Source organism: Suncus etruscus, chromosome 15 (assembly GCF_024139225.1).
Source record: "Suncus etruscus isolate mSunEtr1 chromosome 15, mSunEtr1.pri.cur, whole genome shotgun sequence".
Taxonomy (NCBI): domain Eukaryota; kingdom Metazoa; phylum Chordata; class Mammalia; order Eulipotyphla; family Soricidae; genus Suncus; species Suncus etruscus.
This window is the reverse complement of record NC_064862.1, coordinates 66,891,195-66,910,309: the sequence shown is the minus strand read 5'-3', so window position 1 is coordinate 66,910,309 and position 19,115 is coordinate 66,891,195. Positions and strand designations below refer to the sequence as shown.

Genomic DNA, 19,115 nt, shown 5'->3' with positions numbered 1-19,115 from the left:
ATTGGTTCCGTATTTATTTTTGTTTGATTTTGGACCATATCCAATAGTGTTCAGGAGTTACTCCAGGCCCTAATGATAGAATTACCTAGTTTTGTGTTTTGTTTTTTTTTTAATGTATTAAAGCATCGTGTTTTACAAAGTTTTTCATAGGTGAGTTTTTGTTGTTGTTGTTGTTTTCTATTGGTTTTTGGGTCACACCTGGCAGCGCTCAGGGAGTACTCCTGGCTTTATGCTCAGAAATAACTCCTGGCAGGCTCAAGGGACCATATGGGATGTCGGGATTAGAACCACCGTCCTTTTGCATGCAAGGCAAATGCCATACTTCCACACTATCTCTCCAGTCCCTCATAGTGAGTTCTATACATACAATGCCTTAGCATCAACCCCACCACCAGAGTCATTTTTTTTCCACTAGTGTCCCCATATCCTCTTCACCACCTCTCCCTGCTATACTATACTATCGATCTGGCCCCTCAAGACACCTATGAGGACCAAATCTTGGAGTATTCAATTTATATTTTCCTCAATCTACTATATAGACTCCAGTTGATCTCAAGGTCTTTGATTCATTTTGAATTGACTATGTGTAAGGTGTGAAGATACGAACCCAGTTTTAATTTTTACATGTGATTATTAAGTTTCCCAACACCACTTTTTTTTTATTTTTAAAAACTTTATTTATTTATTGCTTGGTTTTTGGGCCACACTCAGTAGCGCTCAGGGTCACTCTTGATTTCTGCACTCAGAAATAGCCCCTGGCAGGCTTGGGGGCCATATGGGAACTAGGGGCATGCAAAGCAAATGCCCTACCACTATTCTATCTCTCCGGCCCCTCCCCCAGCACCTTTTGTTAAAGTTGCTTTCTTTATTTTGTTTTCAGCTCTTTTTAAAAAATTAGCTCACTTTCCCCAATTAAATTAAATTAAATATATTGCTTTATTTTGAGTTATATCTGTCTACAGTCAGGGCTTACTCCTGGCTCTGTGCTCAGAGATCACTCCTGGAAGACTTGGGGGACCATATGTGGTGCTGGAGCTACAATCTGGGTTGTCTATGTGTGAGAAAAGAGCCCTCCCTACTGTTCTATTTTTCAGCACTTTATTTTTATTCTTATTTTTCATTTATTTAGGAACTGTGATTTATAATACTATTAATGACACCATTAAGGGTTTCATGAATATAATGTTCCAATATCATACACTTCACCAGAGGGTCCCACACCTCAGCCTATTCCCCATCCCCTACCCTGATAAACTCAATGATACCACAGTTTCTTTGTCTACTCATCTGTCAGATGTTTAAATTGCTTCCAGGTTTTGTGTTCTCTTTAAGTAATTAACTATAATTTTCTATGTATAAAAATTTCACCATTTTTTTACTTTAAAGAAAATGTATTACATAGTTGATCGTGATACATTTGTTTCCAGATAAATGAAAGCAAAGTTATTGAAAAATTAAAGAAAAGAGAGAGAAAATAAAAGAGAAAAAGGAAGAGAAAAAAATAAAGTTAAAAAAAGAAATAAAATCAGGGCCGGAATGGTAACACACAGTAGGGTGCTTGCCTTGCATGCAGCTGACCCAGGATGGACCTCGGTTTGATCCCCGGCATCCTGTATGGTCCCCCAATCCAGGAGCAATTTCTGAGCACATAGCCAGGAGTAACTCCTGAGTGTCATCATGTGTGGCTCCACACCCCCCCCAAAAAAAAAAGAAAGAAAGAAAGAAAGAAAGAAAGAAAGAAAGAAAGAAAGAAAGAAAGAAAGAAAGAAAGAAAGAAAGAAAGAAAGAAAGAAAGAAAGAAAGAAAGAAAGAAAGAAAGAAAGAAAAAAGAAAAAGTAGCAAGCACATTTGTGTGAATTATTGTATCTCCAATGAAGTCATTGATATCATGGCAGAAGGTTTAGTAAGTTCCTGTTGTTAGCTGTCCATTCTGTTAAAATGGTGTGTTTCTATAGGGATGACAGCATTAAACAAAGTTGTCCAGAAAAATAAAAGCACTATTACTGATACTATATATTCAGCTGCCAGCCAGGCCTCCTAGAAGAAGGAAGATACAGTGGGAAATATACCCACATTCACTCCTAAAAATCCTGATATCAGCCCCCAAATCAGCATACCTGAAGTTTGATCAGATATGTGTCCTTGAAGGAGTGATGAGGCAGGGTGATCTGGAAAGCGTTGATTCTGGATGATGGAGGCAGCTGGTTTGGCTTTGGCAGGGCAGTGGCTTGGTCTGTTTTCTCCAGAGATGGCCAGCTTTTGGCTGTGTGGGCCAGTGTACCCATGATCTTTTATGGTTTGGCTTACATCTCTTTCGAGAGAAAAGTTAGTCTATGGAGCTGGCTGGGTTTGAATATGGCAAATATATTTGTGGCCGTGTTTATAGTTGCCAAGAATTTCACCTTTTAAAGTTGATTTTTAGGTACTTGATTTTTTTGTTATTTATTATTATTACTTCAAATTTTGGGCCATGCCTGGCAGTTGAAGACTACTTCTGGTTCAGTGTGTAGAGGTCTCCTGGTGGTGCTCAGGGGACCATGAAGGAATCAATGCTGGGTCATTTGCTTGCAAAGTTAAGACTATTGAAGGATCTTTCCAGTGGACTTTTATTATTATTTTATTTTATTTTTGACTATACCCAGCAGTGTTCAGGGGTTATTTCTTGCTGTGCTCAGGGTTCACTCCTGGCAGGCTTGGGATGCCAAGGACCCAATCTGAGTTAGCTGGGTGCAAGGCAAATACCCTACTCACTTTACTATGGCTTCAACCGCTGCTCTTGTCACTCTTTTTTTGGGGGGGTGGTTGTAGGGTAACACTGATCGGTGGTCAAGGGGTTATTCCTGGTTCTGTGCTCAGAACTCACTTCTGGCAGGCTCAGGGGACCATATGGGATGCCGGAGATCAAACCCAAGTCTGTCCCAGGTCAGTTGCATGCAAGGCAAATGCCCTACCGCTATACTCCAGCCCCAAAGTTTAATATTTTTATTGTTTTATTTATCTATATTCTTGTTGTTTTGAAGACAAACCCAGTGGTGCACAGGCGTAACTCCTGGCTCTTCACTCAGGAATCCCTTATGGTGAGCGTGGGGGACCATATAGGATGTTGGCGATTAAACCTGTTCAGGCTGATTGCAAGCACCTTACCTGCTATTCTACTTGGCTCCTGTTTTCTTTAGACTTTTCATTATTTCTCTGTTTCTTCTTTTTGGATGGTTTCATGCATCTTGATTTCAAGCACATTGACTTGTTCCTTTGTCTGTCTTTCTGTTGTTTATTCACTCTGTTGTATGTTTTTTTTTTTTTTTCAGTTCTTCTATGTTCTTCAGTTAGTGATTTTTTTTTTGGTCCTTTTTATTTATTTATTTATTTATTTATTTATTTATTTATTTATTTATTTATTTATTATTATTTTTTTGTTTGTTTTTTTTTGGGCCACACCCGCCGGTGCTCAGGAGTTACTCCTGGCTGTCTGCTCAGAAATAGCTCCTGGCAGGCATGGGGGACCATATGGGACACCGGGATTCGAACCAACCACCTTTGGTCCTGGATCGGCTGCTTGCAAGGCAAACGCCGCTGTGCTATCTCTCCGGGCCCTATTTAATTGGGTTTTTTTTGGTCCTTTTTATTTATTTATTTATTTATTTTTTTGTTTTTGGGCCACACCCGGCTATGCTCAGGGGTTACTCCTGGCTGTCTGCTCAGAAATAACTCCTGGCAGGCACGGGGGACCATATGGGACACCAGGATTTAAACCAACCACCTTTGGTTCTGGATCGGCTGCTTGCAAGGCAAACACCGTTGTGCTATATCTCTGGGCCCTTTTTGGTCCTTTTTTATGGGGACATTATTGGCAATGTTTGCCAAGGCATTGTCATTCATCAATGCAGGTGCATTTTTCTACTTGTTGAGTACTATGTAAATAGTAGTGGTAAGGGTCTGGTTTTGTACAGCCTGAGTGGCAGCATATGACTTCATTCAGTTTCGGGAGTTTGAAGTCGTAATGAATTAACTCGGTACGTGGGAGACATTTGTTGTTTGATGTTCCCGAGTCTGTGTAGTTTCTGGTCCCTGGCCAAACATTTCATGGTCCACTGGGAACAGAACTCTAGGGCAATCAGATATGAAGAGAAGTTAATCTTGTTACCCTGGCAGCAGGATAGGGTGTCAAGCAAAAATAAAAGTTAAAAATAAAAACAAACAGAAGTAGTACAGTGGGTAGGGCAATTACCTTGCAAGTGGGCCAACAGGGATTCAGTCCTTAGCATTCCATATTATCTTCAGAGCTTGCAAGGAGTGAAAGGAAGTATATAACACAGCAGTCATTCAACTCTTTGGATTCTCTGCCCTGAGCTGGGGATGAACATGTTGCCCCTCTGACTAAGGACATTTAAATCAATAGTCAGTCAGCCCTCCACATCCTGCAGGTTTCTCCACCCTCCTGTCTATATTGTGTCTTCCTCCTCAAAAGCTGGAGGAGTGGCCCAACAGAGCCATGGGACTATCAATAATTCAGTGCTATTACAGTGAAATGGGACAAGAGAGCTATTGGGCTTTGGTCCAGGACTCCACATACCTGTTAAAGTGAAACAACCCCCACACACACAAAAAAGTGAAACAGCCACTCTAAGTGATTCTTGTGAAAGTGTAAGCATAGTACCCAACACCAGCTTTTTTCCCTAATAGCTCTATGTTCAGTCTATATTACCAGAAAGCTGCTTTAAAATATATATATATATATATATATATATATAAATATATACATATATATATATATATTTTTTTTTTTGGTGCACCATTCCTGGAGGTACTGCAATACCAGGTCGATGCGTGGAATGGACGAAGCAAGTTTCTATTCCAGTTCCTAGTGCCAAAAATCCATTTAATATATTGTCGTCAGATAGACGACGTATCAGATATTAAACTGATAAGAACAGATACTACACTTGATCTTAGCCAAAAGGCTGAGAAGTGATTATATATATATATATATATAATTAATATACCTTTTAAACACCTTGATTACAAATATGATTGTAGTTAGGTTTCAGTCATGTAAAGAACACCTCTCCTTCACCAGTGAAATATTCCCATCACCAATGTCCCATATCTCCCTCCTCCCTACCACACCCCTGCCTGTATTCTAGACAGGCTTTCTACTTCCCTCATTCATTCACATTGTTATGATAGTTGTCAGTGTAGTTATTTCTCTAACTGCATTCACCACTCTTTGTGGTGAACTTCATGTTGAGGGCTGGACCTTCCAGCCCTCCTCTCTTTGTCTATGAGAATTATTGCAAAAATGTCTTTTATTTTTTCTTAAAACCCATAGATGAGTGAGACTATTCTGTGTCTATCTCTCTCCCTCTGACTTATTTCACTCAGCATAATAGATTCCATGTACATCCATGTATAGGAAAATTTCATGACTTCATCTCTCCTGACGGCTGTTTGAACTGCTTTCTTCCCCTTGAACAATGGAAGCCGTAAAAGTTGCCAGAAAAAAGGCAAAAGCAGCAGCAACTGTTACTAAGGAAAGAATTAAAGCAGCCAAGGCCTAGAGGTAAACATTAGAGTGGTAAAATGCCTAGAAAAGGCCCAAGGCAAAAAAGTTCAGGGGCAGACTCAAAGTGGCAAGGCCCTGAGAAAGGGCTAAAAGTATCAAGGTTTATGAGGGAAAAAAATTTCCCAATGTAGTCAAAAGTGAAAAAGATTGCTTAAGTAACTCCAAGCTATAGTAGCAGAAGCAGCAATCGACAGCAGGATTAGCAGGCCTGTAACTGGCTCTTTCTCTCTCCTCTTAGGAAAAATGCCACACAAGGAAAAGTCCAAGTGGGAAAAGAAAAGAATTAGACCGCAAAGAAATCCCTACAAAAGAACTTAAATCCATGTGGCCAGAGTGGTGGCACAAGTGGTAGGGCATTTGCCTTGCACTCTCTAACCTAGGATGGCTGTGGTTCGATTTCTCGGCGACCCATATGGTCCCCCAAGCCAGGAGCAATTTCTGAGCACACAGCCAGGAGTAACCCCTGAGCATCACCGGGTTGGCCGAAAAACAAAAAAACAAAACAAAAAAGAACATAAATCCAAGACACAGATTCAGCAACATTAAGAACATGAGAGCTAAGCTGCAGCCACCAAATTTTGTAATATTCCTGTCAAAGTGGCAGACAAGGGTGGTGAGTGGGAGATGATAGAGTATGGTAGCACTGCTGATGGGAGCTGACACTGGTGATGAGACTGGTGTTGAAATATTATATGCCTAATACTTAACTATCAATGACTGTAAAATAAATCCCCTTATTGTGAAATCACCCCACATGGGTCTGAAGAAGGATAGGGTAGCCATGAAGGATTAATAAACCAACTCGGTCAGTTTTCTTTTCACCTCATGGTCTTTCTGCCCCCAAAGCCAGACTAACCTTTATTAACCCAGTACAAAATTCACCAGGGTGCAAATGGGGGAGAAAGTCAAGTGATCCAGGTGGGCTTTTACATATCAAAGGGATAGGTTTAAAGGAAGGAGAAGAAGGCTGGGTGTTGGGCAGAAGAGATAGCATGGGGGTAGGGCATTTGCCTTGCATGCAGAAGGACTGTGGTTCAAATCCCAGCATCCCATATTGTCCCCCGAACAAAGGAGCGATTTCTGAGTGTAGAGCCAGGAGTAACCCCTGAGCGCTGCCGGGTGTGACCCCAAAACCAAAACCCAAAAAAAAAAATAATAATAATAGCTGGGTGTCATCTTACAAATAACTTCTTAAGTCATGGTTTTTTAATTAAGTAAAAATATTTTATTAAAAAAAAGCCCTACAAAGGAAAAACTCAAAAGGGGAAAAAGTGAAAAAGAAAAACTCATGAGGCCAAGAGTTAGTACAAGAGGTAAGATGGTAAGATGCTTACTTTGAATGCGCATCAAACCACGGTTCATGCATGTGAAGCCTGTGTTTTTCTGCTGCTATGTCACATCTCCAGTAACATTTTCCTCCACTGTAACAAAAAAGAAAAACCACATAAGATGAAATGTGGGGGCCAGAGAGATAGCACGGAAGTAAGGCATTTGCCTTTAATGCAAAGGTCATTGGTTCGAATCCCGGCATCCCATATGGTCCCCCAAGCCTGCCAGGAGCGATTTCTGAGCGTAGAGCCAGGAGTAACCCCTGAGCACTGCCAGGTGTGACCCAAACAAAAAAAAAAAAAGAAAGAAAGAAAAAAGATGTAATGTAACCATTTTATTTATTTAGATTATGCTTTTTGGCTACACCTTGCATGACAAAAGCCTCAGTGATACTCAGGTACCATATATGGTGCCAGGAATTGAACATATGTCAGTTATATGCAAAACAAGCACCTTAACCCCTATACTATCTCTCTGGCTCTCATAAAGCCATTTAAAAATTCAATTAACAACATTCACGCTGCTGTGTCAAAGGGTTCTTGGGCCCAATTTCAACACTTGGGTATGTAGACTTTCCCAGAGCAATAAGTAATTTTTGGATACCATCAGAGTTCCTGAGAGTTCAATTCAGCTCAATTCTTGCTTTATCTACCTGAGAATGTCAGAATATATGGGCTAAAGACTTAGTCTCCTATGACTGTTTTTCACTGAAGATACTAATCGATTGCAAGCTCAGACTGTTATTTGTGCTTCTCACCAACTAGCTATATATCATAGAATTTTCAGGTTTTACTGATATATAATTTTATTTAGGACATATAAGAAAGGGAAGGAGAGAAAAAGGAGATAGAAGAGAAAGAGAAAATAAAAAGAGAAAAAGGGGCCAAGAGACAACATGGAGGCAGGGCATTTGCCTTGCATGCAGAAGGACAGTGGTTTGAATTCCGGCATCCCATCTGGTCCCCCGAGGCTGCCAGGAGTGATTTCTTTTTTTTTTTTGGTTTTTGGGCCACACCCGGTAACGCTCAGGGGTTACTCCTGGCTATGCGCTCAGAAGTCGCTCCTGGCTTGGGGGACCATATGGGACGCCGGGGGATCGAACCGCGGTCCGTCTCCTAGGCTAGCGCAGGTAAGGCAGGCACCTTACCTCCAGCGCCACCGCCCGGCCCCCAGGAGTGATTTCTAAGCGTAGAGCCAGGAGGAACCCCTGAGCACTGCTGGGTGTGACCCCCAAAACAAAAAATAAATAAATAAAAAGAGGAAAAAAGGAAGAGGAAAGACAGATGCTTCTAAACCCATTCCATTCCTATAACAGAATTATTCTTTTTTTTTGGTTTTTGGGCCACACCCAGTGGTGCTCAGTGGTTACTCCTGGCTGTCTGCTCAGAAATAGCTTCTGGCAGGCATGGGAGACCATATGGGACACTGGGATTCGAACCAACCACCTTTGGTCCTGGATCGGCTGCTTGCAAGGCAAACGCCGCTTTGCTATCTCTCTGGGCCCAGAATTATTCTTTTTTATTCCCAACACATAAAATTCCAAAGGCTTTTAAAGCGGAGTCAGATACTCTGGATGAACACCAATTTTTTTTTTTTCTAACAAGTCACACCTGGTGGCACTCAGGTCGATCCTGGCTCTGAGCTCAGAAATTGCTCCTAGCAGGCTCGAGGGACTATATATTAATGACAGGGATTAAACTGGCGTCTGTCCAGGTCAGCTGCATGCAAGGCAAACGCCCTACCACTGTACCATTGTTCCAGCTCTTGAACACCAATTTTTATTGGTCACACTCAGCAATGCTCAGTGCTCCTGGCTCTGTGTTCAGAAATCACTCCTCATGAGACTTGTGGAATTGTATAGGGTGCAGATGATTGAATCTGGGTTGGCTGCATGTAAAACAAGTGCCTTGCCTACTGTACTATCTCTGGTTTCATCAACACAATTTTCTTATACATCACAATATTGCATAGCGTATAGAGTATAAACTGAGTTTTTCCAGCACAAGATTTGTGCCAAAAAAACCCGAACTCGGCTTATATTCGGATCATACAGGTTATTTGATTTGGTGCATGCACTCAGTCCACAAGTTGCGGCTGAGCTGAAGAGGTAGGCGGCTGAACTGAACTATTTAACCCACAATATTCTGCGCTTTGTATGAGACAGACAGCAGTGATAATGATATATGCGAACTCAGTGATGATAACAATGTCTATGCTGATACCCTTACATCAGATACAGCTTAAGCTCTGTTTGGACATACAGATGAGGAGGAGGAGGAATACAGTTTTGAAGGATTTTAACCTTTGTGATTTAACTTGATTACCTATTAAGCTACAGTTTTCTGCACTTAATTTAAAGTTTTACAGTTATTGTTGCTAGTTTGCAGTTTTTATTTAGCAATAAACATTGAAAAACATTTACCTATTTTCTGGTGTATAAGACGACTTTTTAGGGCCCGGAGAGATAGCACAATGGCATTTGCTTTGCAAGCAGCCGATCCAGGACCAAAGGTGGTTGGTTCGAATCCCGTTGTCCCATATGGCTCCCCCCCCCCCCCCCCCCCCCCCCCCGTGCCTGCCAGGAGCTATTTATGAGCAGACAGCCAGGAGTAACCCCTGAGCACCGCCGGGTGTGGCCCAAAAACAAAACAAACAAACAAAAGACAACTTTTTTTTTTTTTTTTTTTTTTTTTTTTTGGTTTTTGGGCCACACCCGGTAACGCTCAGGGGTTACTCCTGGCTATGTGCTCAGAAATTGCTCCTGGCTTGGGGGACCATATGGGACACCGGGGGATCGAACCGTGGTCCGTCCTAGGCTAGCGCAGGCAAGGCAGGCACCTTACCTTTAGCGCCACCGCCCGGCCCCCAAAGACAACTTTTTAACTCATGAAAAACTTCTTAAAAGTCGGGGTCATCTTATACACCTGTATACGGCATATTGAAACTTAACTCCAGCTTCAGGGATGAGTGATCCGCCCCCCTCTTACAGTCGCATCCCATCCAACTGCCAGGCATCATCACTTAGTCCTCTGCTTGTCCTGATTCATCTTTCAGGGCACACAGAGGAGCCGAGTTACTGAGCACCAAATTTCATCCAGCCGCTGGGTATGTAACTTTTCAGTGCTCACTCCTCTGTTCAGCTTTTCTGGGGCACAGAGGAGGCGCTCTATCTCCCTCTAGCTGTCCTAGTAATCACTGCACCCCAGCCAGCTGCTCTTGGAAGAGCCCCTCTCCCCTACTCTCAATGTAGATCACAATTAAAAAATCAGTCACTCACTACAAATGACAAATGTAAAATGATTGTTGGCACTCCAAAGTCTAGCTTATTAAACATATACTGTTAACCTTTGAGTTTCTACTCTTTTTCTCTTAGGTTTTTTAATTTCCATTTGGTGTACGTTAAAAGAAAGGTAGTCTTATATGGTGAAGATAGCCCAACCCTATATTTTAACAGAAACAGTAGGGGGTCGTCTTATATGCCCAGTCATCTTATATGCCAGAAAGTATGGTAACCTACTGATTCTTCAAGTATTATAATTGTTTTGGGTATATCTATATATATATACATATAATTTTTTTAGGTTTTGGTTTTTCAGCTACACCAAGTGACACTCTGGGGTTACTCCTGGCTATGCGTTCAGAAATCACTCCTTGCTTGGGGGGACATATGGGATGCCAGGAGAATTGAACCGTGGTCCATCATAGGCTAGGCATGCAAAGCAGACACCTTACCTGCTGTGCCACTGTTCTGGCCCCATATATAGTTATTTTTTTAATTTGCCAGTGGATGCTGCATTTTCCACATCAGCTTATACTCAAGTCACTAAGTTTTCCCAGTTTTTAGGGTAAAATTAAGAGGGGCAGCTTATACTTGAGTATATATGGCATGTTACAGAGATTCACATATATTTGGCTTTGATTTGGGCCACACCCAGCAGACCTGGGGCCAATCTTGATATAACGCTAGGATGTGGAGGAGATTCTGGGGGTGAGGGGACTATGAGGTGCTAGAAATCTAGCACCTACTAAACCTAGGTCTTCACACAGCAAGACAAATAAATTCTGTACTTATGAGCTACATCCATGGCCCCTCTAACTTTATTTTTATTCAAAAGATGTTAGAACTAATGAGTCTATATATATATGTATACATATACCGTATTTTCCAGCGTATAAAACGACCCCCTAATTTTACAGTTAAAACATAGGTTTAGGCCTTTATTTGCTGTATAAGACAGAATGTTCCTGTGCTGCAACTGTATCTTCCACAGTGAGCCAATCACAACAAGCAAAATTCCAAAGGTTATACTGACTCTGGCCAATCTGAGCAGGCTTTTTACAGTGTAGATTCGAGTACAGAACACTGTATAATTTGCATGCATAAAAAGCCTGCTTGGATTGACTGAGTTAGAGAGGTGGTCTGAGTAGCCTGGCAGTGATTGGTGCAGGATCGAGTTGGAAAATTCGTTTTGTGGCAATATTCAGATAATTTTTGTTTAGCGGCATATTGAAACATTTTTCGGGATACACTCAGCGTATAAGATGACCCCCGATTTTCAGTTGACTTTTTTTTGTTTCAAAAGTCGTCTTATACACCAGAAAATACGGTAGTTATTACTGAAACAAGGTAGTTTCGTACTGAAATTTATTTAGATTTGAGAGATGAGAAAGAGGGAAAATGTGTTCAAAAGAGAACACAAGCAAGAAACAGAGGCAGCAAGAGGGATACATGTTCAAGGGAGAGAAGGTTTGAAGAGCAAGCTACTCATCTGTATATTGTTGTCAAACTAATTTTTAGTATCTGCTTCTCTACATAAAAATGTGGGGACTTGGGGCTGGAGAGATAGCACAGTGGTAGGGTGTTTGCCTTGCATGTGGCCAACCCAGGACAGACGGTGGTTCAATTCCCGGTTTCCCATATGGTCCACCAAGCCTGCCAGGAGTGATTTCTGAGTGCAGAGCTAGGAGTAACCCAACAACAAAAACAAAAAAACTCCCAAAAATAAAAATGTGGAGACTTGATTGGAATTGCAAGAAATGTATGGGGTTGGATACGTGCAAGGCAAACACCCTACTGCTGTGCTATCTCTCTGGCCCCTATGTAAGCCTTTTAATAATTAAATTTTTTTCAATATAAAGACTTAAACATGTGTTATTAAACTTAAACCTCAGTATTTTTTAAAACTATTATAGCATTTCTTTTGTTTTGTTTTGGGGTCATACCAATTAATATCATAAACAACATCAGTTAAAGAAGATAAAAAATCATTTGATTATATCAATCAGTTAAAGAAGATAAAAAATCATTTGATTATATCAATCAATGCAGAGAAAGGGGTTTTATAAGATCCAGCACTATTAATGATTAAAACTCTTAGCAAAATAGGTGTGGAAAGAATCTTCCTCATGATAGTAATAGCCATCTATAAAAAGCCAATAGCCAATGCTATTCTTATTTTGTTTGTTTTGTTTTTGTTTTAGGCCACACAGGACAGTACTCAGACATTACTCCTGGCTCTATACTCAGAAATCACTCCTGCCTGGCTCAGGGACCATATGGGATGCTGGATTGATCCTGGGTTGGCTGTGTGTATGTCAAATGCCCTACCAGCTCTGCTACCCCTCCAGCCTCCATCCAGTCTTTTCCGTGTGTGTGTGTGTGTGTGTGTGTGTGTGTGTGTGTGTGTGTGTGAGATTTTGGGCCACAACAAGCAGTGCTCAGGGATTATTCCTGGCTCTGTGCTCAGAAATTACTCCTGACAGGCTCGGAGGACCAGATGAGATGCCAGGAATAAAACCCAATGTCTAATTCAGGGTGACATGGATCATCTTCTGGTTTCATATCACCGTTAGGTGGCAATGTAGGGAGTCCTGCACTGAAAGTATGTTGTTGCTGTTTATTCTTTCTTTGTTTGTTTGTTTTTGAGTCATACCCAGCGGTACTCAGGGGTTACTCCTGGCTCTGCGCTCAGAAATCGCCCCTGGCAGGCTCAGGGGACCATATGGGATGCCAGAAATCAAACCACCGTCTGACCTGGGATGGCTGCGTGCAAGGCATATACCCTAGCGCTATGCTATCTCTCCTGCCCCTGTAACTTTATTCTTTTTTTTTTTTTTTGTAATTTTATTCTTAAAAATCTGAAAGCATTCCCACTGAGATCAGGTACAAGGCAAGGATGTTCATTGTCTCCACTATTATTCAACAATGTATTAAAAGTCTTACCTATAGCAATCTGACAAGAGAAAGAAATCAAAGGGATCCAAATTGGAAAAGAGGAAGTCAAAAATTAATTTTATTGCAGATGACATGGTGATATACATTGAAGACCCTAAAGAGTGCTCAAAAAACCTCCTAGAAATAAAGCCAATACAGCAGAGTGGCCAGTCACAAAGTCAATACACAAAAATTGGTTGCAGGAAAACATGCCCACAAATACAGTCAGCATGTTTGTACCCATTCAGCTCCATAGACTCACTCTGATCTCAAACAAGATGCAAACCAAAGCAAGATGTAAACCAAGATGAAAAATCGTGGGACAACTGGCCATGAAACTAAAAGCTGGCAATCTCCAGAGGAAAGACTGGCCAATTCCTCACCCTGCCAAAAGCCACACCTGCTTCATCCATCATTCATAATTGCTACTTTATGGCCTTGCTTTACCAGTACCCTAAGGTTTTCTGTAGAGACACCAATCTGAAAAGAGAGAGAGAGAGAGAGAGAGAGAGAGAGAGAGAGAGAGAGAGAGAGAGAGAGAGAGAGAGAGACACCAATCTGACCAAATTTCAGGTATGCCAGTTTTTAGGCTGATATCAGGACTCTTTTGGAGTGAGTACAGGTACCCACCCCTGACTTCTCATATTTCTGGAAGATCTGGCAGCTGAAACCACATCCCACAAAAGCCACAGTGCTTGCAATTTTTGGACCACGTAGCCATAAGTGGCTATGCAACAGGGATTAGGTACATACCACACACATACCATAGGAAATAGGTACCTCATACACAGACATACAGAGTATCACATAGGGGAATGGTCCTTGAGAACCCCTGGGGGGGTGGCCCAAAAGCAAAAAAAAAAATCTTAATATACAAACAAAAAATTGAAGATGTTTAAATTTAGATCCCTTGATCATTGACTTTGGCTTATATATTTAGTTCTGTCCTTATTTATTTCCCCATCAATGCATCCAAGACCACTTGGCCCTGGCCCCAGCCTTTCTTTGATACTTTCTTCTTAGTTTTATAGAAAATGCAGAAATATGTGGCAAAAGTTATTCATGTCCCAAAGTTCTATAAAATTATTGACCTCATCTCCAATGAGGTCATTAAGTCATTATAAGAAGGTTTGATAAACTCTTGTTGACCAAGCTGAACATTCTGTTACTTCACTTTTTTTGGAGCACTAAGTGATTTCATCTACATATTGGCATCTAAATTGGTGTGTTCCTATGGGGATGAAAGTATTACACAAAAATGTTTTGTGTGTGGAAGTGCCAGATTTCATCTCAGGCACTACATAACTCCCTGAACACAACAGGGATTAGGTACATACCACACACATACCATAGGAAATAGGTACCTCATACACAGACACACAGAGTATCACATAGGGGAATGGTCCTTGAGAACACCTGGGGGGGGGTGGCCCAAAAGCAAAAAAAAATCTTAATATACAAACAAAAAATTGAAGATGTCTTAATGCTAGAAATAATATAAGGAGAATGATGGAGGGTCTTGTGCATTTTGATTGTGATGACATTATGTACTGCAAAATCATAAATATGGAATCTGTTATAAATAGGTGATCAAGTTTATAATTAAAATTTTTTTTTGCTTTTTTTGGGAGGGGGGCACATCCAGTGATACTCAGGGGTTACTCCTTGCTATGCACTCAGAAATTGCTCCTGGCTTTGGAGACCGAATGGGACGGTAGGGGATTGAACTGCTGTCCGTCCTAGGTTAGTGCATTCAAGGAAAACGCCTATCGTTTGCGCCACTGATATAACCCCAAGAAACTTTTATTTATCTTATTTATTTATTTATTTTTGGTTTTGGGGCCACACCCAGCGTTGCTCAGGGGTTACTCCTGGCTGTCTGCTCAGAAATAGCTCCTGGCAGGCACGGGGGACCATATGAGACACCGGGATTCGAACCAACCACCTTTGGTTCTGGATCGGCTGCTTGCAAGGCAAACGCCGCTGTGCTATCTCTCCGGGCCCTATTTATCTTATTTAATTTTAATTTTTTTTTGGTCACACCCAGTGATGTTCAGGAGTTACTCCTGGCTATGTACTCAGAAATCGCTCCTGACTTGGAGGACCATATGGGGCGCCAGGGGATAGAACCACGGTCAGTCCTAGGTTAGCTCGTGCAAGGCTAATGCCTTATAGCCTGCTTTACCGCTCTGGCCCCAGTTTTAATTTTTTTTTTGCGGGGGGGGGGGCACACCTGGTGATGCTCAGGGGTTACTCCTGAATACGTGCTCAGAAATTGCTCCTGGCTTTGGGAGACCATATGGAACGCTGGGGATTGAACCCAGGCCCGTCCTGGGTAAGCCGCAAGCAAGGCAAATGCCCTACCACTGAGCTATATCACCAGCCCCTTAAAACATTTAAATTAAAAACAACATCCTAGGGCTGGAGAGATAGGACTGGAGCATAACCCCTTCCACCTCCCAAACACACAAAAGACCTTACTCTTGTCGTTCCTGGCAGGCTCCAGGGAGCATATGGGATGCCAGGGATTGAACCCAAGTTCGTCCCAGGTTAGCTGCATGCAAGGCAAATGCCCTATCACTATGCTATCACTTTGGTCCCCCACCAAGAAAAATTTCTGAGTGCAGAGTCAGGATTAATCCCTGAGAGCCTCCAGGTATGGCACACACACACACACACACACACACACACACACACACACACACACACACACACACACACACACACACAAAGAAAAAAAGAAAAAACAAAAGAAAATGAGCTTCCTATAGACAATACATGCACTCAGCCTGTTAAGCGAACACTTTCTTTGTCTACACACTGGATATGAATAAGATTACCCTGCATTTTCCTTCCTGCCTCTGACTTATTTCATGTAACAATATCCTTGAGTTCTATTTAAGTTATAACAAAAAGCGTGCTCAACCGGGTCATAGTTTTTGCCACAGTGCACCTGCCTTTCTGTGGCCACAAAACATCTGCTCACTAGCCACAATTAAAAGATTCCCTGAATACTGCTGTCAATATTTGACAGATATTTATGCATTTACAACTTAAGAAGGACCCCTAAGAAAGAGGTGAATATACCCTGATGACACTACACAAATTATATGGCAAGTCTGGAGACAACCTGATTGTCTTGGTCCTGGTTCCTATTGTTAGACCTTCCGAAGACACAGCTGTAGCAAAAGATATTCTCTAGAATGCTTGTTAAGTAAATGGAAGGCACCTGGTGGGTGAAGGGAAACTATTTGTGTCCTCCCATGAGACTCCTGACTTTTACTTATGGTATGAACTCTGATCACTGAAAGAACATGACTTTGGCAGGCTGCTAGCAACTTTGATCAGAGTTGCAGAACAGAATGGCACAATTCTTTTTTTTTTTTTGGATTATACTATCATTTTTCATTTTAATAAAATAGATAATTTCTTATTACATAGAGAACAAGTTCATCCACTCATTACTGATAAAACTTTAGAAATACCTCTATAAAAAGTTTAGTATTTGATTGGGAATGAACCCATTAGAACATAATTTCTTAGTGAGAAAACTTTAGAATACAGAAAAGTACAAAAAATTAGACAAGATATCCATATAACACAATCCAGAATTATCTAGTATTGATATATTTACTTGCAGTCTTCTGTTTCTGAGAAAAAATGTTTATATATAAAACTCAAGCCAACCCCACCCCGTCCCACACGCATCCCCTTCGCTCTTCACAAGCAACCTTACTAGAGTTTGCTGTCCTTCCATTAGATACATTAAAAACAAAACCCAAAAAGCTAACATACATATGTATCCGTTATCAATATATTGTTGTAAATTTCATGAGGAAAAATTTAGTTCAAATTTACAAAAACATCATAAGCATGATCCTATAACTTCACTTTCCCCCATATTTTGAGATCTTTTACTGTAAAACATAGATCACATTTGTTTCATTTTACAAATATACAGTATTACATAATAGGTTTTTCCATTTTGTAGCTGAGGGAATCATAAGTAATTTCCAGTTTATGGCTACTACAAACCATGCCACAGAAAAGAGCCTGATGCATTTATCCTGAGCTTTCCTTACTCTAGGGTGAACTGTTAGGTATTCTGAATCTATTATAGGAATGTTTTCCTACTGCCAAAGTCACAACCATTTTAGTGTATGAAGCACTTCAGATTTCTGGCTTAATGAATGCTTTTTATTTTAAGCACTATTAAGAACTTAACCATTTTCCTATTTTTTTATCCTTAGAGAAAAAATACTTTCCTCCAAATCATTTTTAAAAATAGTTCTGTTATCTTCTCATATTCTTGATGCCATTCCTGATATTCTAAATTCTAATAAATGCCATTATTTCCAGAATTTCTTCTGTTGGTTCAATATTGTAAACCAGCTCTTCTCTTCCAATACAACTTATTTTCTCCTAGAATATTGGTGAATTTCTTCAGATCTAAACACAGCAATCACAAACTTGTTTTTCATTCCCACATGGAGTGAAAAATTGCCCAGTTTCAACACTAAATTTGCTATTGGATTTTTGTTGGGCACCGACTTGGTTTCATACAACTGTCTTTCTGTTCAGTATTAATTCCATATCCTTAATTATTAGCTTGTTTTCCTCATTTATGATGCTCGTTTTCAAAATAATCATTTGACATCCTGTGAGGTGTGTGATTCTTTTCCAAGATAGCCAAGATACTCAAAGGACATTTAATGAGTGTGAATTTTCTGGTGTCGGATGTGGTGAGACTTCTGGCTGAAAGCTTTCCCACACTCACTACACTGATAGGGTTTCTTGCCGGTGTGTATTTTTTTTTTTTTTATGGTTTTTGGGCCACACCCGGCCGTGCTCAGGAGTTACTCCTGACTGTCTGCTCAGAAACAGCTCCTGGCAGGCACAAGGGACCATATGGGACACCGGGATTCGAACCAACCACCTTTGGTCCTGGATCGGCTGCTTGCAAGGCAAACGCCGCTGTGCTATCTCTCTGGGCCCGGTGTGTAGAGCAAGGGTTGAAAATTGAGAGAAAGCTTTCCCACATTCATTGCAACAATATGGTTTCTCACCTGTGTGGCTTCTCACATGAACAGTGAGAGAGGAACTTTGCAAGAAGGCTTTCCCACACACATTACATTCGTAAGGCTTATCCCCTGAATGAATTCTCACATGTACAATAAGTGACATTCGTTGAGAAAAGACTTTTCCACACTCATTACACTCATAGGGTTTCTCACCAGTGTGAATGTTCTGATGTTTTATGAGATACTTCTTCTGCCTAAAAGCTGTTCCACATTCATTACATTTAAAGGGTTTCTTTCCAATATGAATCTTCTCATGCTCAGTAAGGTTGGACTTGCCACTGAAGGTTTTCCCACATTCCTTACAAACAAAGGGCTTCTCTCCTGTGTGAGTTCTCTGGTGTCTGATGAGGTTGGACTTCTGAATGAAGGCTTTCCCACAATCTTTACACTGAAATGGTTTCTCTCCGGTGTGAATTTTCTGATGTGTGAGCAGGTTTTCCTTTTGGCTAAAGGATTTTCCACGCTGATTACATTCAAACAGCTTCTCTTCAGTATGTGTGTTCTGATGTTTGATAACATACTGCTTTTGGCTGAAAGCTTTCCCACATTCGTTACATTCGAAAGGTTTCTCTCTGCTATGAAAATGCTCATGCTCCGTGAGATTTGATTTGTGATTGAAGACTTTCCTGCATATCTTACAGGCAAAGGGGCCTGCTGACTGAGGTGTGACATCTGAATGGAAGTTTTCCCACATTCACCAGATTTCTCTACAGTAGAAATGTTTTGACAAATGAAGATTTACTTTCAGCTGAACGTATTTACGCATTTCTTATATTTGTAAAACTTCTCTGTATAAAAAGTCTCATTTCAAATGGAGAATGATGGGTATGTTACCCGAAAAAAAAAAAAAAGACATGACAATCTAAAGTTTTATCAAGTATAATTTTCAAATACTCAGTGAAGTTTGTTACTTTCAGTGGCTCTTTTC

At 40.9% G+C, this 19,115-nt stretch overlaps 1 protein-coding gene and 1 non-coding gene across 2 annotated transcripts; both read right to left on the bottom strand.

Annotated features, from left to right (window-relative positions):
• Positions 1 to 4,782: 4,782 nt before the first annotated feature.
• Positions 4,783 to 4,973, bottom strand: LOC126031479 (U2 spliceosomal RNA). Its single transcript, XR_007503339.1, has one exon. It is a non-coding gene; the product is annotated as a U2 spliceosomal RNA (small nuclear RNA).
• An 11,891-nt stretch (positions 4,974 to 16,864) lies between these two features.
• On the bottom strand, positions 16,865 to 18,909 carry LOC126031290 (zinc finger protein OZF-like). Its single transcript, XM_049789588.1, is given in 3 exon segments — positions 16,865 to 17,918; positions 18,103 to 18,838; positions 18,841 to 18,909. Coding segments are annotated over 3 exon segments (858 nt in total). The 5' UTR covers positions 18,860 to 18,909; the 3' UTR covers positions 16,865 to 17,815.
• Positions 18,910 to 19,115: the final 206 nt, after the last annotated feature.